This window comes from Meleagris gallopavo, chromosome Z, assembly GCF_905368555.1.
Source record: "Meleagris gallopavo chromosome Z, MGAL_WU_HG_1.1, whole genome shotgun sequence".
In the NCBI taxonomy this organism is placed as follows: domain Eukaryota; kingdom Metazoa; phylum Chordata; class Aves; order Galliformes; family Phasianidae; genus Meleagris; species Meleagris gallopavo.
In genome coordinates, this window is record NC_139435.1 from 22,093,899 (window position 1) to 22,113,397 (window position 19,499).

The 19,499-nt window shown below is 41.8% G+C and overlaps 1 protein-coding gene and 1 long non-coding RNA gene across 12 annotated transcripts in view; one reads left to right on the forward strand and one right to left on the reverse strand.

The window, feature by feature from the left end:
• Positions 1-13,276, forward strand: part of LOC146542160 (uncharacterized) — a 39,620-nt gene extending 26,344 nt beyond the window's left edge. The window contains exons 3-5 of the long non-coding RNA XR_014880605.1: positions 10,826-10,958; positions 11,366-11,488; positions 13,138-13,276. This is a non-coding gene — a long non-coding RNA (uncharacterized LOC146542160). The remainder of the gene's footprint in view (positions 1-10,825; positions 10,959-11,365; positions 11,489-13,137) is intronic.
• Positions 1-19,499, reverse strand: part of LOC146542161 (uncharacterized) — a 45,239-nt gene that overhangs the window by 13,466 nt on the left and 12,274 nt on the right. For 3 of the 11 annotated variants that reach the window (XM_085213957.1, XM_085213961.1, XM_085213962.1), the window contains one exon: positions 13,097-13,596. The exons of 1 other annotated variant lie outside the window; for it this stretch is intronic. In XM_085213957.1, the coding sequence (XP_085070083.1) occupies positions 13,549-13,596 (48 nt within the window). In that variant the 3' untranslated portion in view covers positions 13,097-13,548. Of the gene's footprint in view, positions 1-7,988; positions 9,719-13,096; positions 13,597-19,499 lie in introns of those variants that run through there. 7 more of the 11 variants (XR_014880603.1, XM_085213955.1, XR_014880604.1 and 4 more) reach the window with 6 other exon arrangements.

A 19,499-nucleotide genomic window follows, 5' to 3' on the forward strand; every position in this document is an offset into this window, starting at 1 on the left:
ACTGGGGTCAAGTGCAACCTCAGCAAGTTTGTGGATGACACCAAGCTGTGGGGTGCAGCTGACAGGCAGAAGGGATGGGATGCCATCCCAGCCTAGGCAGGCTTGAACAGTGGGCCCATGTGAATGAACCCCATGAGGTTCAACAAATCCAAATGCGAGATCTTGCACCTGGTTGAGGTAATCCTCACTACCAATAGAAGCTGAGGAATGATCAGATTAAGTGCAGTCCTGCTGAAAAAGACCCAGGGGTACTGGTGGATGGGAAGCTGGACATGAGCCAGCAATGTGCCCTTAAAGCCCAGAAAGCCAACCGTATCCTGGGCTGCATGAAAAGAAGTGTGGCCAGCAGGGCAAGGGAGGTGATCCTGCCCTTCCACTCTTCTCTGGTGAGGCCTCATCTGGAGTGCTGCATCCAGATGTGGAGTTCTCAGAGGGTTATTATCAGTGCCACAGAGTCTGTTTGGAGACCTGTAGCTAATGGTGTTCCCCAGGAGTTTGCTCTGGGTCTGATCTTATTCAATATCTTTATCAGTGACCTCGATGAAGGCACAGAGTATAGCTTCAGCAAGTTTGCTGGTGATACAAAGCTGGGAGGAGTGTCTGGCACACCAGAGGGCTGTACAGCCATTCAATGAGACCTGAATCTAGGATGCTTCCCAGCCTGACAAATTTCAACCATTCTTAAACCCACATGTTCACACTAACACATTGTCTCTTCCCTTTTTTTCATATAGTACTTTGATTCTTTGATTCCCTGCATGAGGGAATCAAAGGCTGGTACAAAATTAAAATGCCTTCCTAACTTATGTATGGCTTCACTGGTTCAGGCAAGCTGAAGATCTGACAGCTGAATTGCAAGAAGCCAATCTCAAACATTATTCAACAATCACCATAGCATTTTGGCATTAAGTAGCCACAGCTACTTCCCACACCTTTTAGTTATCATGCTCCTTGTGGTCTTTGCTCCATGACCTGCCTGGTCTGCATGCAGCAGATGATTATCAGTGCACCAACACACACAAGGGCTGATTTCATCCCGTGGTAATCTGCTCCTGGAGCTTGTGCTTTTGAAGACAGATGTTTGCAATGCAGTGATGACAACCAGCAAAGGCAACAGTTTACCAAGAATATCTCTATTCTCTGCTGGGTAAGGAAGAGCTTTAATGTTTCACTTCTTCCCAAAGTAAAAGTTATTCAAAAAAAGCTAATGTCAGCACAGCCCCATGACTCAAGGCACACATTTTAAGCATACTGGGGTGCTCCATGTTCCTGGGTACATAGGTACAAGGCAGCCAAGAATGCGAGGTTCAGATTTAGCAGCCTGGAGATGTTCTGGATAACTCAGCTTAACTGAATGGGAAGATCAAACTATGACTAAGGCTCGTTAAGAGAAATAAATATCCTTTTTAAATTCTACCTGTAAGTACTATATATATGTGCATATATGTACATACACATATTCATATTATATGTAGGGGTTGTTATCACTTAAACTATTATTTGTATTTGTTAAGGGCTGTTCTTATAACAGACTTGCTACACTCGAATTACAAATTCAGGCTTAAGTGAAAAAAAATCCAACCTAAACTCTTCACAGAAAGTATTGTTTGGTCTAGGAGAGAAGGAGGTATACAGATCTCTATTTTGGAGGAAGAACAAAGACTGTGAAACTCCCCAGAGGAAAGGTGATGGGTTTATCACAGCTATCAAGGCTCTGTAAGTAACAACAGTGTCCACCACCCAAACAAACCACCATAAAGCGCTTTCTGATGACTGATGTTGTGATAAGAGGCAGTTTGTCATTCAGCAAACACACACGCACAGGATGTGCTCTCAGTGCTGATATTGGTGTTTTTCTTTACTAGCACCATGCCCAACCCCAACCAATTCCCCCACACTCTGCCAGAAGCTATTAGCTCAGGGTGAGCTCAACACAGCATATTCTCAAGACATCAAAGACAGAAAATTTTCATCCACCAGATGAAATGCAGTCTTCCCAACAAAGAGGACCTTGTTGTGCCATGGCAAAGATGATAGCCATGTGTTTGTAGGGACCTCTCATCCCTCAGCTCCCCTTCCTCACAGGAAGAAAGTGCCTCTTCATAGAGGGAACAGACTGCTGCAGGTGAGGCCTGCGCCCTACTGGCAAAAATATGCCAAGTAGGGATGGAGGGCCACCAGGGCAACAGGACTTTGTTATGATTATATTGTCTGTCAAAAATCAGTGTTTTCAAACAACAATGATTATCATTATATAGGTGGTAGGCCTTTAATTACTGTGTTTTTGGCACCATGTAGATATTCAGGACAGCCATAGTGGCTCAAACTCTGTTTTGGGATAGTAGAGACATAAGTTCAGCCCAGCCACAAACTTCCTGGAGATAAACTGCTCAATCTGTTTGGTGACTCATTCTCTGTCTATGAAAACAGAGCCAGTATCTCAAAAGTATGTCAGGAGAATGAAATAAACTAGTGATTGTGATTCTCTCACCTACACAGAGGTGAAGGCAAGGAAAGCTCCCAGAGCTCCCACTCTCCTCATTCGGCCAGTAACCAGCTCAGACTTACTCCCTCTTCCAAAAGTTCTGAGTATTTAGGCCTGGTCATATTTTGAGAGAACTTTTATATGGCCTTATACAGCCAAGGTTTTTAAGATAGACTCTGAGATTGCTAGAGTTATAATGTTATAAAAAATCCAATGCATTTCATTGCTTCTCACATTTTCATAAATGAAAATATTAAACCAGGATTTTTTTTTCTTGAAGTATGAATTTACTTGATAAATTCATGTTGTTTGGGTCCACTCAGGACATACTTTCACATGTACCAAGAGGATAAAGAGGACTAAACCGGAAGCCTATCTATACCATCAGCATGAAAAGAATAAATATTATGGCCTATGCAAACAGTAGAAAAATGTATTTTTTCTCTTGATTTTATTTCTGGTCTCTAAATACTCATTTGAAATAATAAATATTCCACCTTCTACAACTGGAAGAATCACCGCCTTTCGTAAGACATAAACCAGAGGCCCTCTTCATATGGAGAACTCATACAGATTATTTTAAAACAGATTCATACATATTCATACAAGCTATTACCTCTATAATCATCCAGAATCACAGTTGCGTACAGATTTCTTTCACTATATATATTATTAGCAAATAGAAGTGTTTAAATTACGCAAAGGGAACAGCTGGACCCCAACATGGCTCTCAGTGGCTGCTGCCTCACTGGATTTTTACACAGTACCATTACAGCAAAATCACTTGTCATGCTTTATATATTATGAACAGAGTATCTCAGCAGTGCATCCAAGAGAACGAGCAGTCAGAAGCAGGGAAAGGCAAGGGGGACAGCCTTCCCACCATGCTGGCAAGGAAACAGCAATGGGATGCAGCTAATCCAGTAACAAAAGCTTGTCACAACAACCTTAATTTGTGAATGTATTTAGTGTTCACCATGCATTTTTGTTACCATTTGCTATGAAGGTATTTTATCCAAATATTTAGCAAAGGACTGCAGGTGCTACCTGTTGGGTTTCCACCAAAGGGCTCTTGTGCCTGGCTGTGGTCACACCTGTGAACATACCTGCTGGGTTTGTGAGATGGAAAGAGAGATGGTGAGGTGACTGGCTGGAGGCAGTGATGACTGAGGACCAATGCCAGTGCCAACCCTGCTGTGAAGGAAAGCAATACTTGGAAGCAGTGGGGCTGGGGCATCCTCTCAGGGGGCAAAAGAGGCATCCCTACTCCCACTGCCCCACAAGCACCCCTTTCTGTTCAATGGGTCACTTGGCTCTGCTGGCCGAGCTGCTGGCACTCACCACCCCCTCTTTGTCACCATTTCTTCCCTGTGCTGGGTATTGTGCTCTGCATTCCCCAGCAGTGCTGTTAATCCTCCCCAGATTGCTAGTTGGAGCCCAAGGCAGGTTTGAAAAGGTTACCACCCCAGGTGTGTTTTTCAGAATCCTGCCACCTATCCCTTTTATCATCCCTGCGTAATCAACGTGAGTCCCACAGCCAGGTGCAGCTCACATCTCCCCCAGCCACACTGAGAGAGCCAGAGTCCACCTTGCAGCCTGCCCTTGCTGGGATGGGAACAGCTGCATGCTTTCTGTATTCTCTTTTCTTTTCTTCTCTTTTCTTTTCTTTTCTTTTCTTTTCTTTTCTTTTTTTCTTTCTCTTCTCTTCTCTTCTCTTCTCTTCTCTTCTCTTCTCTTCTCTTCTCTTCTCTTCTTTCTCTTCTCTTCTCTTCTCTTCTCTTCTCTTTCTTCTCTTCTCTTCTCTTCTCTTCTCTTCTCTTCTCTTCTCTCTTCTCTTCTCTTCTCTCTTTCTCTTTCTCTTCTCTTCTCTTCTCTTCTCTTCTCTTCTCTTCTCTTCTCTTCTCTTCTCTTCTCTTCTCTTCTCTTCTCTTCTCTTCTCTTTCTTCTTTCCTTTCCTTTCCTTTCCTTTCCTTTCCTTTCCTTTCCTTTCCTTTCCTTTCCTTTCCTTTCCTTTCCTTTCCTTTCCTTTCCTTTCCTTTCCTTTCCTTTCCTTTCCTTTCCTTTCCTTTCCTTTCCTTTCCTTTCCTTTCCTTTCCTTTCCTTTCCTTTCCTTTCCTTTCTTTCCTCTTCTTTTCTTTTCAACCTGGCGGTAACCTTGGCAAAAAAAGGAAAAAAAAAAAAAAAAGAAAGAAAAAAAATTTAATCATAAGAGAGCCCTCTGCTGGTAAATTAATTTCTGTCTGGAGAAGAAATTACAAAATTTGGCTTGTGTTAGGTTTCTTTTCTACCCTGTCAGCAAATGTATAAGGTTACAGAAAATAGTGTTGTTTCGTAACTGCATTAAAGGAGCAAGGACATCTGAAAATCCATGTGCTGGGAAGACAATGGTGAATGAGGTCCTTGGGTTAGGGAAATCAAGTTAGGACAGTTTGCTGCTGATGTCCTAGGGCAGATTTAACTATTGAATTAAAGCCCCCTGACGTTAGAGGTGACACTACAACGCAAGCAGGCATAGGATGCTGCCTGGTGCATGCAAAAAAAGACAGCCTGGGAGCAGGGCAGAGGACAGGCTGCCATTCCCTGTACACACACACACTGACTTCCTGGGCATGCTGTATATGCAGTGAATATCAAGCCCTTGTTCTAGTCACAAATCTGTCCCACTGTTTGTGCCACCCATGCTGTTACCCATGCTGGTATACTGCTCTCTTTAATCTATGCATTTCAGCCATACTACAATAGATGTACTGATATACCAATTTGGTGTGCTCAGTATTATCATCTTTTAAAATACATTTAGGGTTGGAATAAACCTGAGCATGAGCAGACAGACAGGTAGATGTAGGATGGCAGTAGCTTTTGGCTAGAAAGTCATCAGTGCTATTTCCCTTTGCAAACAGATAGGTATCTAGTCCCAGCACAGGAAGGTCATCATCCATCTTTCCCTACACAGCTTTATCATAACCTTCCTTGGGATTTTGCCTTCTGCATTCATTTTGCCCCCCAAGTGCAAATGGTTGCAAGTCCAGAGATATCCTACTGTTTAAGGTCCAGGATCCTAGAAGCAAGGAGAGCTGGAATAAACTCCTTGTCCTCCTGCCATCCCAGCTTTTCCACCTGGCTACTTTATGGAGTTGCCACCACATCCCTAGGGAGAGGGCTTCCACCCTGTGCCATGCATTCATTGAGCCTTACACAGCAAGGCTTCAGTCCTGGCCTGAGCCTCCAGGCTTATCAGGTTTTATTTGTATCCAATGAGGCAAAGCACCAAGGAGTCACAGGAGCCCATAGTTACAAGCACCCAACAGGAAGAGTGTCCCACTAGGTCTTTCCCTTAGTTCTGCCATCACTGTAAGCCCTGTGGTGGGTATCTCCAGATTTTCTGTTCCTGGCCGTGGCATATCTCTCCCAGACAGCCCTTGAGGAGGGAGAAATTCCTCAAGGACACAGCATTTCCAATATTTACAAGTTTCATTAACCCCCAGCAGCATGGTGAAGGTATTGATCTAAAAGCCATGTGATAACGCACAGAGAAATACTACACTAATGATATATAACATGGGGAAATATACATAGGGGATGTAGTGACTTGCTGCATTTCAAACATGATTATCTAAGGAAAGTACGCACCCCTGATCACTTGGCAGGAAGTCAAGTATACTTTGTGCTTTGTGGATTCCCTGACAGTAAAAAGCAGAGGGAGGCTACCTTTGGATTGAGCTGCATGAATGTTTTTCTCTCGCTCGGACCTGCTCTTTATGTTCAACTATTGAATTTTAAAACAGCCAATTTGGAAAGGGAGCCTTAATAAACTGATCTACTCTCTGCAACACTGGTTTCATCTTTTTCATCTTTTTCCTAATATAATCAATAGTAAAGGAAAGATTGGGCTGTAAGTAAAATTGCTCATGCGAACAGTCAATGGTGAAGTCTGAAAGGATGTATTAAACACTCTTAGTAACAATTAACATCTCCAAGTAGTGTGTTGCACCCATCAGCAGGGTCAGGATTAATGCACTGTCAGTGGGAACCGCTTCTCTCAGAACATTCACTGCTGCAAGGCCACAGATTTCTCTGTTTTTAGAAAAATGCCATATCCCAAATGCAAAGTAAGCAGCTGCCTACACAGGGTTGCTGCATTAGTGCACTTCTCTGTCCAGTGGCTCAGGGAGCTCAATGCCTTGCCCTAGACCATGCCATCTGAGCTCTTTTTTCCCTTGCACCTCCACTGCAAGTCCTTGGGCTTATTTTCTGAATGTAATGTGTTAGTCACTGGCTTGCTTTAGCCAGACAGCTTGTTCCAAACTCCCTACTACTCCAGATAATTATGAATTAAGCACAGATGAGAGCAAGATTCTCACTAATGTCATTGAAAATTCTTTCTTTAATATTATAAGCAGATACTAGGAAGGATGCCTGATAATAAGGTCATACCCTTGCTCAGCACCTCCTTCAAAGAGAGGAAATCAAACTTCTTAGTGAGTCTGGCAAGCCACCCAGGATCAGAGCTGTAACACAGCACTCACTTTGCAGTATCTCTAAAAACACCTAGCAGATGCAGTGTTCCTCTCACTTTCTCATTCTGCTTTCTACTTGTTCCATGAAACTAAAAGTTCACCTCTACGTGAGCTCTGTTGTATAATTTACTCACTGGTCTCTGGTTTAAAACACACCAGATTCCAGCTATAAACTGCTTCAAATATCCTGAAAACTTCTGCACAATACAAATTGGAAAAGTTCAAGCCTGGTGCTAATGCAATAAAAGAAGGCGAATATGATTCCAGATATACAGTTGGTGTAATGCCTTTAGGAACCGCTCCATCAGTTTGATTTAGAAAATGATTGTATTATGTTAAAACAACTAAATTGGATAAGAGGGAGAGGGATTTGTTGACGTAAATCTCGTATCTGGGTTCCAAACCCCTCTGAGTAAATGCAAATAAGAAAATATATACAGAGAGAACTGCCAATTTCCCCCAAGGAGATCTCTTTTCAAAGAAGTAAAAGTCCATATTGGAAATCAATCCAGTTGTTTATAAAGCAAGAAATCTCTGTTGGAAGTCACCGGGAAGGAACATTGGAAGCAAACCATCAAATAACAGAGAACAAAGGAAAAATATACCCAAACTATATATCCCAGGCTTATTGTTTCCAGATATTGGTTCCGATTCTGACCTCATCTGGTATCAATCAGGAATAACACAGTATGTGTCAGCTCAACATTAGCAGCTCTAAGTAAACAAAAAATGGAAGGGAAATCAGGAGCTGGGCCAGCAGCTTCAGTAAGGTTCACCATGAACGATTAGCATTGTCAAGAAGCAAGGAAGGGGCAATGTTAGGCAACAGAAATTCTTCAAATATTTTGTGTTGTCTTGATATTGTGGCAGCTTCATGCTGTAGAAATGACAGGGAAAACTATTGATACATATGTCTGTGCAATGCTAAATAGCTGTCAAGAAGCAAAAAGAGACAAAGCTGAAATGACACTGTTACACATCTCAGTACAAAATTATTTCCCTGAAGTCATCACTGTTCCTTCTTCTACTGGGCCAGCATGAAAACATTTCCTAGGTGGTGAATAAAGTTAACATTGTTCAGAGCTTTGATCACTGAGCAATGGCACAAGGCCACTTCGGTACTGCCCCTCTGCCCCCTTGCAGACTCATAGCCCTTTAGGCAGACACAGCCAGTAGTGGTGAAGGTGGTGGTGGTAGTGATGGCTCCAGAGTAGACATAGGTGCCTCCAAAGGACCTCATGCAATGTCATACTGTACACTGTCTATGGAGAAAGAAGTCTATTTTCAGGGTTGCCAGCCTGGAAGTGCCTGGATTCAGCCCTGGCTCACCCTTATTTTGAGCCAAGTCATCATGCAATCAAACGTGAATAATGTAAACCCCAACAGGCAACACAGCTGCAAAGTTTATTATGGACACAGGCTGATAGAAACTGAAAACCCCGTGCTTTATCTCTTTGTGCATGGAGTGCAACCACAAGGGCATCATGCCCTTGCTACAAAGCCTCAGGATCTTGGTTGTGACAGGGACTTGCCCCAAGTCAGCAAAGGAGCAAGCTGCTCTGCTCACCCCACTGTCAGTGGTTCATGGCCCCTTTTAGCAATCTTCCCCTCAAGCAGTGACCACTGCCACCTCTTTGGGAAGGTTGCCATCTTCATGGCAGAGTCAGGAACAGCAAGAGAGAGTGTCTTTCCCTTCTCTTTAACTGGCATACAGCTCAGTGTGTGATAAGGAATGAAAGGACTCTTGTCCTATGAGGAAGTGGATGAAGCTGAGAGCCAGCGTTGCCAGTCACCAAACTGTTAATGAATTGGGTTTGGCAGAGGAAGCCTTTCTGGTTTAAATCAGGATGTCCAAGCGCTGGCCCAAGGTTCCTCACAGTCGGGACAGTGTGAGGAAAGGGCTGATCACTGTTCTCCTAGAAGACAGGCACCAACTGCTTTGTCTCTGCCAGAGCTGTAAACACTGGCCTGAACACTTTCTCAGGACGTAGCAGAAGCAACAAACTAACTGTGTGACAAAAACACCAACAGCCCTGTTTTCTCTCTGTAGGAGAGCAAGGTCCCCCGGAACACAAACAGAAGCCTTGGTCTCACTCACTCACTCACAATCTCACTCACTCAGTCTCCTTGATCACACAATCTCACTCACCATTAGGCCAATATTTTATTAAATAAAGTTTTATTTTCTCCTTGAGAGCCACTTCTCCCTGACATTCACAGATATTCTTACATTGTCAGCTCATATTTTTTTTACCCTTTCCAGAGCAGGAACTGGTAGAACCTTATTAGCAGGAGACAACTTAGACTTCTATTACCCTATCTAGATTGTGGCACAAGGAGCGTGGGTACAAACTGTAAACACAAAACAGAGCTAAGTGCTCTAGTGGTCTCACTTGGTGTCTTTCAGAAATGCCTGCATGGAGACATCACCAACTGCTGCCTCACCGAAAAGGCCCATCACTCAAAACATGGCAATTCATTTTTAATCACAGGGGAGGGAAGTGGCTGAGCTGGCATCATACAAACGCTCAGGTGCACAAATTCACCCAAATATAAGCTTAGCCCTTACTCATCCTCAAACTTTCCCCCCTCCGGCTCAGTACCACGCCAGTGTGTCAGACCATGCCTGCAGTGTCCAGGATTGAAAACACCAGGGAGATGCCTCTGGGATGTAGATCTGTTTCTTCTCTTGCAACTGTACAGTGCCATGACATTCCTGGAAAAAAAGGAAAATTACATTCATCCAAAAATCCTCAGGTCATGGAGAGGGGTTTCCATCCTAAAATGTCCCCTTGCTCCCTCTGCTGGTAGTAAGAGTCATTATGGCCCCGTGTAAAGCCAGCTTTCAGCCCACCTAGTGATTTCTTTTCCAAAAGTCGCCTACAAGAAGTATAGAGAAAGAAACAAAACGCCCTGACTCCAGATCTTACGGCCACTGTCTCCTCTGCTTTTGCCAATTTTATTCCGTCCTGCTTGCAGTGACATTCATGCTCTATAGCACCATTCTCCTCCAAAACAAAAATCGATAGAAGCAAACACTAATTTAAAAACAAAGCAAATGAACTTTTCAGTAACTCTGCAATTATTCAGAAAGGGCAGAAGCACTCCAGACGCCAATACCATGCTGGGTTTCTGGAGCAGTAAACATTGTGTCCAGAATGTTCTGCTTCCCCTTGCTGTTTCCACTATGAAAAAGTGAATGTTTAAATCACACCTCATTCAAGAACATAACAAAACCTATCATTCTGAGCCAACCCAGAGAAAATAGGGGAAGTAAAATAACTATAACTACCAAATCTATTATGTAGCAGGCAGACCTATACTGCTGGATAAATATACCATATGAAAATCCCTGGGAGAAGAGTGATTACCGTAAGAGTGGCTTATCTGCATGATATTTGCTTAACAGATAAGGAGACAAACAAACAGTGATTTCTCTTTGGCAGCCAGCCCTATTTTCTCCTTGAATTAAAGGGTATTTTAAAATGAAAGCAAAAAAGCCTATTTTTAGGTACTGAGAGTTCTTGCCAATGACCCCTTCCCCAATCCTGGGTGACTGCCACGCAGTGAAGGTTTGGGGAAGAGGATCATCATCACTGCTTGGAGCACTGGCACCATCCAGCCCCGCAGACACTGTGAGCAGCACCACGGCCACCACGAGGACATCCCAGGGGACCTCAGAGCCAGAAGCAGCAGGCAATATTCACATCCCCTTGGAATTAATAGCAGAAGACCTGTAGAGTTCAGTAAGGTCAATGCATAACCAGATCTCTCAGTTTTTCAGACGAGCTCACTCTGCCCCGCTTGCTGCCCCACTCTCCAGGTAAGCCTGGGCAATGATGATTTATCACTGGGAGACGAAGACTGCTGCTGGTGGTCAGGGATGATGGAGTTAGCACTGAAGAAGAGCCCACATGGTTGCATGCAGCAGACCAGGAGCCAGCAATGGCAGAAAGGTAATTCAGCTGATCTTTGGAAAAAAAAAATCCATATACAAGTTTGTATAATTTACACCTGTTTTTGGTTGGTTGGTTGGTTTTGTTTTTGTTTTTTTTCTAGAAGCTTGGCCACTGGCTATGTAAATGAAGAAAATTAGAAAATTCTCTTTTGGAAAAAAAGAATCACGCCATCTCAAAAACATCACCTTCCCATTAAAGATGTATTTCTCTTTTACAGCTGAAGAAAATCCTGCTTGAATGTGAACTATTTAGTATTTCATATTAAGTTCTTTGCATTAAGCTGATGAAACAGAACTTCTCTGGGGAGATTCACACAGATATTTCATGAGTTTCTTTTTTCCTCCCATTTTATTTTCAAATTTTCTATGTGCAGAACCTAATGTCTTGTTTTCCTCTTTTCCCAGAGAGAGAAAATGATCTTGATTCAAAGCAGCATTGAAATACAAGGCTCTGCCAGATGTTACATAAACAATGATGTAATGCCAAAGTATTTCATTACACATGCAGCTCTGTTCTTCAGCCCAGAGGTGATTTATTACATTTTGTCAATCCCATTTTATGTACCCACATCATTTTTACATCATTTTTCTTCATGACATTGTTACATTCTCACAGAAGCGCATAGATATAACATGATAACAGTGCAGGCAATGAAGTTAGCATTTTACAAATAATGTTACTAATAAATAAGTATACCAGTGAGGGGGAAATGGTCTGTCTGAGAGAGTGAAAAACAAATTTACCTTTGAACAATCTGATGGGGGGAAGAGGCCATAGTTCCAACAAGAAAACCGAGGTTGTATCCTTTTGAAGCATCTTCTGCCTTCATGCAGAACAGAGAGAAAATGCCTCTCTTGCCTGTTTTCAGCTTAATCTCACATTCTCTTTGTTTACCTAATGTGTTCTGTGTGCTGCCAGCTAGATCTGATACACCAGATACTTGGTCAGAAGGATTCATCAGCGAGTGCAAGAAGATCAGCACTTAAAATCTGTTTCGACTGACCCTGAAATTATCAATCCTTAGGATATATTAGCCTTTTTTTGTTGTTGTTTTTCCGATCTTCCACCAACATTTGTTAGAAAAAGCACACACAGCAACATCACTCGATTCAAAGAGAAAAGGAATTCTAGAAACAGTAAGATAGAAATATATAAAGGTTGTGCCAAAATAATGCAGCAGTATACTTAAAAGATGCAGTCCTACAGGGATATGGTTAAAGAAAATGACCCATCTGATGAGCTGGATGCCAAAAATCCTGTTAGATGACTGAAGCAGAGAAGATACCTTTCCTAGCAGGCAGCCATTAAACTGCATAATGCAAAATGATGCAGTGAGAAGCTGCAGTTGGCAATAATTTGAAATGTCCTTGTTCCAAGGAGCACAGGGCCAAATACTGCTTTCGCTATGTCGCTAAAAAATAAATGAAAGCTGCTATTCTAAATGTCATGGCGTATTTCTCATTTAAGTGGAGTCTCTGCAGGACAGTATTTGTTACTTGGTAGTTAAGGTGTCAGGAGAATACTTAAATATATGCTTAATTCTTACTAATTTCAGTGGTGAAGTATATGCTCAGAGATTTGGCTAAAGCAAACTTCCTTCTCCCTTTCTTTGTGATATGCTTGGCCCCTACTCCAAAGCCCATTCAAAGTTGTCTAAGGCCACCCACTGACTGCACGGTGTTGGATGAAATCTTGGATTTCAATGCAGAGTACTCAGCCTACCCAAAAACATAAATGTTTTGCAGAGAAAATGCTACGCTTGCAAATAGCTGTTTGTTTCCAGGAACTGGATGTCAACAGTGAGCTGTTGAGAAGGGAAACTTTGCTTTCTGCTCCAGGACACCTCTCAGTAGATGTCTGGTCCACAGCATACTCTTACTGTCTAAAGTCAGTGTACAGATAAGCTGGAGTTTATTTTGACTTCCTGCATGTGTTTCAGGCTATTCCTAACTAACACTGTAGTTGTGCTGGGACTCGTTTCTGTTCCCCAGCTGATGAGAATCAATTTTCCACTGAAGGTAAGCAGAGAGTAGAGGTGGAAAAATTTCAAGATACCACACCTTTTCCATTTTCAGTTAACACTAGATCTTGCCAAGCAGAATCTTTTTAAAAAATCAAACCTTCCTAATCAAACCTGATCAAATATGGTTATTGTTTATTTACTCACAAAACACAGACTCAAACAGCCGCAATACCGCCATTAGTTCAGAAGAGGAGTATGTGGGCAAAGGCAGGCACAGAAAAGAGAAAGGACTTGCCAAAGCCATACAGAAGATGAATGGCAGAGCCAGAAACAAAGCCAGGTTTCCCACACCCCTAGCTACAACAGTGAAATACCAAAAGACTGCGGAGCTTATCTCTTTGGAGTAACTTCAAGCAAAATGCTCATGGACAGTTTTGGATGTTCAGTCTCTTGGTCAGAATGCTCCAGGTGCTATCAGCAGCTGGTGCCTTAGCTGCAGGTGAGGCATCAAGAGACCAGTTAGAAGGCACATTTCTGGCAGGGGCATGAAGAGCTCACAGACTCTCTCGCCAGACTCCAGGTCCAGTGAAGATGGCCTAACTGGGACACACTCCCCTCTCATGTTCAGAGGTGTAGATGGAGAGCGACGTGGGCAAGGTCCATGGGGTAAACCTGTGTTTGGGAAGGAAAAACATGGCATATGGAAAGTGAACTTGGGCTGAGTTTTTACTTGCCTTCTCATCTCAAGACATTGTTCACAGAGCTCATTGGGCTCTAAGGACATTCTCACAGTTTGACTTAGAAGTTGCTACTGCTTTTTCTTTGGAGGGGAATGAGGAAGGATTAGGCTCAGCTGTCACAAAGGCCTAAATAGCTGCCAGCACTCAGCAGTGCAACACAGCCACCCTCTCAAACTTGTTCAGCAAGAGGACACCCAACAGAGTGAATAAAGAACATTTAAGGAGCTATAGAATACAGAAGGACGCAACACCTCTGTGGGTGCAGGCTCCTTTTCTCATCGAAGTTCAAAAAAAAAGGAGTGGGAGGGTGTTGTTATCTAACCAGCCATGAGATTTAAACCGGGACAAATAGCAGTTTGATTTCTTTTCAGATAAAAGAGAAGTAATAAATGAGAATTTTATCTTGCATGGAGGCATGACAAAGTGTGAGACAGAATCCTTCTTGATTACAATTTTCCATCATTTTGATTTCATAATTACTGAATGGAATCAATCAGCTTTCAATTGTTACCTTGGCAAAAGATTAAAACATCATTACTTGTCATACATATTTCACACTTTAACAAATTTTAATAAACTGAATGCATGAGAAATGGTCATATTATCTTTCATGGCTCCGGGATGCTAATGACATTTCTATTGATTTTAATTCACATTTGTTGGTCAAAATTACTCAGATTCAGGCAAGGCATGGGCTCCCATAATCAACACTAGCAAATGAAGACTGCTGAGCACTGAAATGGCTGAAATGGAATCATTAATCAGAAATATTATAAAATAATTGCCAATGAGCTAGGGAGGTTTTATCTTCCTAATGATCATCCTTTATGGCATATTGATCTGTATATAGCCAGTACGTGTTGGTGGTCTCTCCATGAGTGTTAAGAGCACCACAAAGTAGGTGACAGAAGATGATCACAGAAAGCCATCTTGGGCACAGCTGCCTGTCAATCCAAGAGCCATGACGGCCACTTTTACCACCCAAGAAGTTTGGTGAGAAGCCAGGAGCTGGATCCAGCTTTGGCTCCTTTGGCAGAGACCTTTTGCTTATTACGCTCATTTCCTCACTTAGCCAGGACAAGCCCTTTGGACTCACAGATCACTCAGGTTGGGCACTGAATGGCAGTGTCCTCTGCTAAATCCCAACTTCCAGCTGTTATTGATGTAGTGACAGAAACACAATTCTGTGTATGATGGATCTTCATTCTGCTGTCTGCAGTCTGACCCATGCAAAGCCAGGACATAAATAAAGAGAGGGGGAACGTCCATCAGATGCTGTGGATCTTGAGGTTGTCTCTTCTGTGTGAGCCGTAGTAACTCATGGGCCTGGTCATGGCACACATATCCTCCTCATACCCACAAACCTTTGAGGAAACAGTGAGGATGACACAACAGCCTTATAAAAATTGATTGTCATTTTGTGCTTCTTATGCCTATACCATGGTATCTTCTTTTATCACTTTGCGGAGTAAGATGCCTTTGTTGGCTCCTTTGAATTTTTCTGTATGTCTGTATACAGTAGAAGTTGAACAGGCCTCCAGTTTTCGTCAGTTGTTCTAAAATCTACAAATTATAGGACAATCTGCTTTTCTTGCCACAAACACCATGATTTAACCAACAAGCTCAATAGTCCAATAGTAATTTAACCAATAGTCCAAGCTATCCAACTAACCTAAATAACCCTGTCAGTGTAGGCAAATAGACATACTCAGTATTCTTGAAAGTCAAGCCAAATTGACACACTAACAGAACCAGAAATTTAACCTGAAGGACTCTGTTTTGGAAACCTAGTCAAATCAGCACTTCTATGCTGAATCATATTTTGATATTTAAACTAATATCAGTGTTTTCTCTTCCAATTCTAAGGGGGACTTAAGAGCAAGATGATGTAATCAGGTCTCAAATTATTCAGACTTCATTACTATTATCAATATACTTTAGAACATTTACTAATATACTCTCAATGTTATAAATAATTAAAACTTAAATACATTTGTTGAATTAATAGAGCACTTCTTATGATACATTTTTTCATTCTTCTCCTATGGTCCAATATCGGGATGCTATTAGTCTGGAGTTCTGCAAGCTTTTAGAAGTCATCTTGGAGAAAGCTCTTGAGAAATGCAATTAACACCAAAAGATCTATAGAGAGTCTTAATGTTGGGCACATGCAGAAGTTCTTGGAAGACCAAAATTCAGTTTTCCTGCCTGCTGCTGATGTTCTTGAGTGTCTGTGGCAGCCAAGGGAGTAGGTAGGTTTAACACTTTGTAGAGCAACCTTAGCTCTTTATTGTTTCAACACATGAACTCACAAAGACATGTGTGAGTCATCAGTTTACAGCAGAATCCTGCCAGTCAGGGTGCACATCACTGTAATTATAACTTAGCTGAATTACCAGCAGATCTCTACTATTATCATCAGAATTGTTTCTCTTCTCACCATCACCAGATGTAAACATGGCTGAGTTTATGTCTAGTAGTGGTACTATACATCATGTTTTAAATGCACTTAATGCAAAACAGAATGTTTAGTAGTGTCCTTAAATAGGGTGTGCTTGAACTCATGGTGCTGTGCATTTTTTGTCAGAAGTCTCCAGCACAGCCATACGGGATGAGGTGTTGCATCTCTTCAGAAAATGCTGTGATTTGAGAACCAGCTTTAACAGTGAAGAGGATGCATACTTGCTGTGGTATCCCTTAGAAACCATATTCCAACCTGTGTATACACACACATAACTAATCAACAGGCCCTGCACTAATAATTGCTAACTCATTTGTAATGCATCATACAGTAGCAGATAAAATAGATTATGTCTTAAGATTCCTTAACTGCAAATCATTTAACTACATAGAGAAACACAGTGTGTTCCTTGGAATATTCTTGCTGAACACAGAGGACAAATTTCCCTGTTGTCCCTCCATCAAAGAGATTATCTGCCATTCAATGAATCCCACTCCTCCAAGAGGAGCTCACAACAATGTTGTGAGCACAGGAAAGCCAGGGTCTGAGTCTCATTCCTACAACACACCATACCAAATGAAATCCAAAGGTATCAGGAGAGACTAGAGGGATCTCTCTAAAGTTTAGCATGGATGAGTAAGCTTATACAGAAAACAGGAACTGCAGACCTAAGAAAGATACGCACAGAGCTGCACTGGCTAAAAGTCTGACTCTTCACAGAATCACAGAATCACAGAATGGCCGGGTTGGAAGGGACCTCAAGGATCATGAATCTCCAACCCCCCTGCCACAGGCAGGGCCTCCAACTTCCCCATTTAATGCTAGACCAGGCTGCCCAGGGCCTCATCCAACCCGGCCTTGAACACCTCTAGAGATGACGGGGCATCCACAACCTCTGTGGGCAGACTGTTCCAGTACCTCACCACTCTCTCTGAAAGTGCATCTCACTGGGTCATGTTATAGGCACCATATTTCAAGGTTATTCACATAAAGCTTTCTTAATACTTCCCCTCTTCCACAGGTCATATCTGCCAAAGCATACATGTAAACATCAGTAACATTTTAAAAGTCAATGCATATTTTAAGATCCAGTCCTACTAAGGGTTCAATACAAATATGCATAAAAGGGGAATTATTTGTATCTTGGAGACATAATGAAAGGAATCATAGAAACAGCAACTGCTTAGGACTAGCAACACCAAAAATTATAAGCGTGGATTGCAAATATTAGTTTTGTCCCACTCAAAGACCATAAAACATGCTTCCCTTGTCCACCTGCTCTTCTTGAAAATGGGAGATACAATAACCTCAACTGCCTCAGTAGAAGTACATACATGCTTCTTGACACTTCTAATGCTTAAAAATCACTTTTTCAAAAAAAGCTGCTCTTACATTTGCCTTCAGTTTAATGTCCCAGAAAAACTGTCCCAAACAACTAGTGCACATCCATAACATCAAAAAATTCTGGACTCTGGATTTCCTTGGTAACTGGTGAGCACCAACATTTTCACACATCAGCCTGCAGGATTTCACACCTTCACTAGGAAAACATGGCACTACAAAAACAAAACTGCACTAACTCACCAGGAAGTGAGCAGCATTTTTCTTCTGATTGTAGCAGCTCTGGAACAGTCAGATACTGTCCTTCTTGACCGAAGGCATAAGAAGAGACAGTAAGTTTTATCCTATTGATGATTTGTTATTAATGACTTCTTAATAGTCAAGGTCATTTACTAAATATTCAGTGTGACTGATGCTACATACTGTGATAATACTCTCAAATCAGAGGGACATCAAAAATGAGCCTCGAGGACAGAATTCTCCCATCCCCACTCCCAATAATGGGCATTTATAAAGCTACAGTAAGCCTCCAACTGCACACTGAAACACCAGATTTAAACACAGGAGCCTGACTTGCAAAATGAATACAGAAAAATTTACTTCCTGTATGTTTCAAGATGTAGAGGCTCCTTATGTTATCACTATTAAAAAAATATATAAAATAAAATTGCAGCCAAGATACAAAGTCAACAAAGCAGATAAATTTGGAGTTGAGGAGTCACTCTTACACTACATCAGACCCCAGGAGAATAAAATGTGTTGCTAAACTACACCCTCAATAAGATGTCATGTACTTTTCCTGTTTTCCTTTTCACGATCACTGATTACCAGGGTTTCTTCTTTATAGTTTTAATATCTTGCTCAAACGGGTGGAATACTGGCTCTAGAGACAGCATGAGATTTTCCATTTACTTCATCAGGGCCAGGACCTCACACTCTAAGCTTCTTTTGCCTGTGGTTTGGCATAGTCCTGTGATGTTCCTTCTGCCCTCCACCACTGCCCACTGTCTGCATCCCCAAATCTCTGTCTAACAGATAACTCCAAAGTCCCATCAGTAGCAATAAATGTCTACTTTTTACTGAGAATACAACTCATATATGTGTATGTGTACAGATAAGGATGCAGATATAGTTGTCAATATTTATATACAAATTTATATCTCTAATACCAAAGTGGGAATGTACAGACACCTAAACTAGAGGGGCTTTCACTTTACGTGGTCCTAAAATCTGCCCAGTTATGGACTGACATGAGTCCATCACCAACATGCAGAAGATATACCTGCAGGTTTCAAGGCTGGGGGAGAACTGAGTGAAAACCAGATTCCTCCATAACTCACTGATTTTACCTTTTCTCTTATAGCCATAATGCACTTTCAACATCTTTAGAGATGTACGTAGAAGTCTCAATTCTGTTGTTGTTATGTATTGTTAAAGAAGCTATAAATGTCTTATGACTCAAGGATCTCTAGCCAGAAGAGAAGAGCTTAAAAATGGAACAAAATTGCCATCCATAATTTAAATGGACAGCACTGCCATTGAAAAATGCTTTTCAATTTAAAGTCTATTAACAGGAAATTAGGAGATCTCCCATCAGAGCATTACTGTTTATTTTAAAATGAAAACTAAGAACATAAAAATACTATCAGCACAAGTGTCTGATAGACCCAGAAATAAATCAAACCACTCTATTATAATTTTTACCCCCCACTGTTCATCTTATAGTCTTTGACTATTTAAATAGAAGGGCTGTTCCAAAAGTAATGTCTCCTATTTTATTATGTTGATGGTATGGCAGTAGAGGTTGAACCTTCCCACCAAAACCCTGTTACGTGCTGTTGCCATATGACAGATGACAGCAGAGGGGCATGCTGACAAAATGGCATTTGACATGGAAGCGCATATGGAGCAAAGGTCTGGCACTGAATTTCTCCATGCAGAAAAAATGGCACCCATCAACGTTCATTGATGTTTGCTGAACATTTATGGAGACCAGTGCATGTGAGCATAGTGAGGTAGTGAGTGGTGCATTT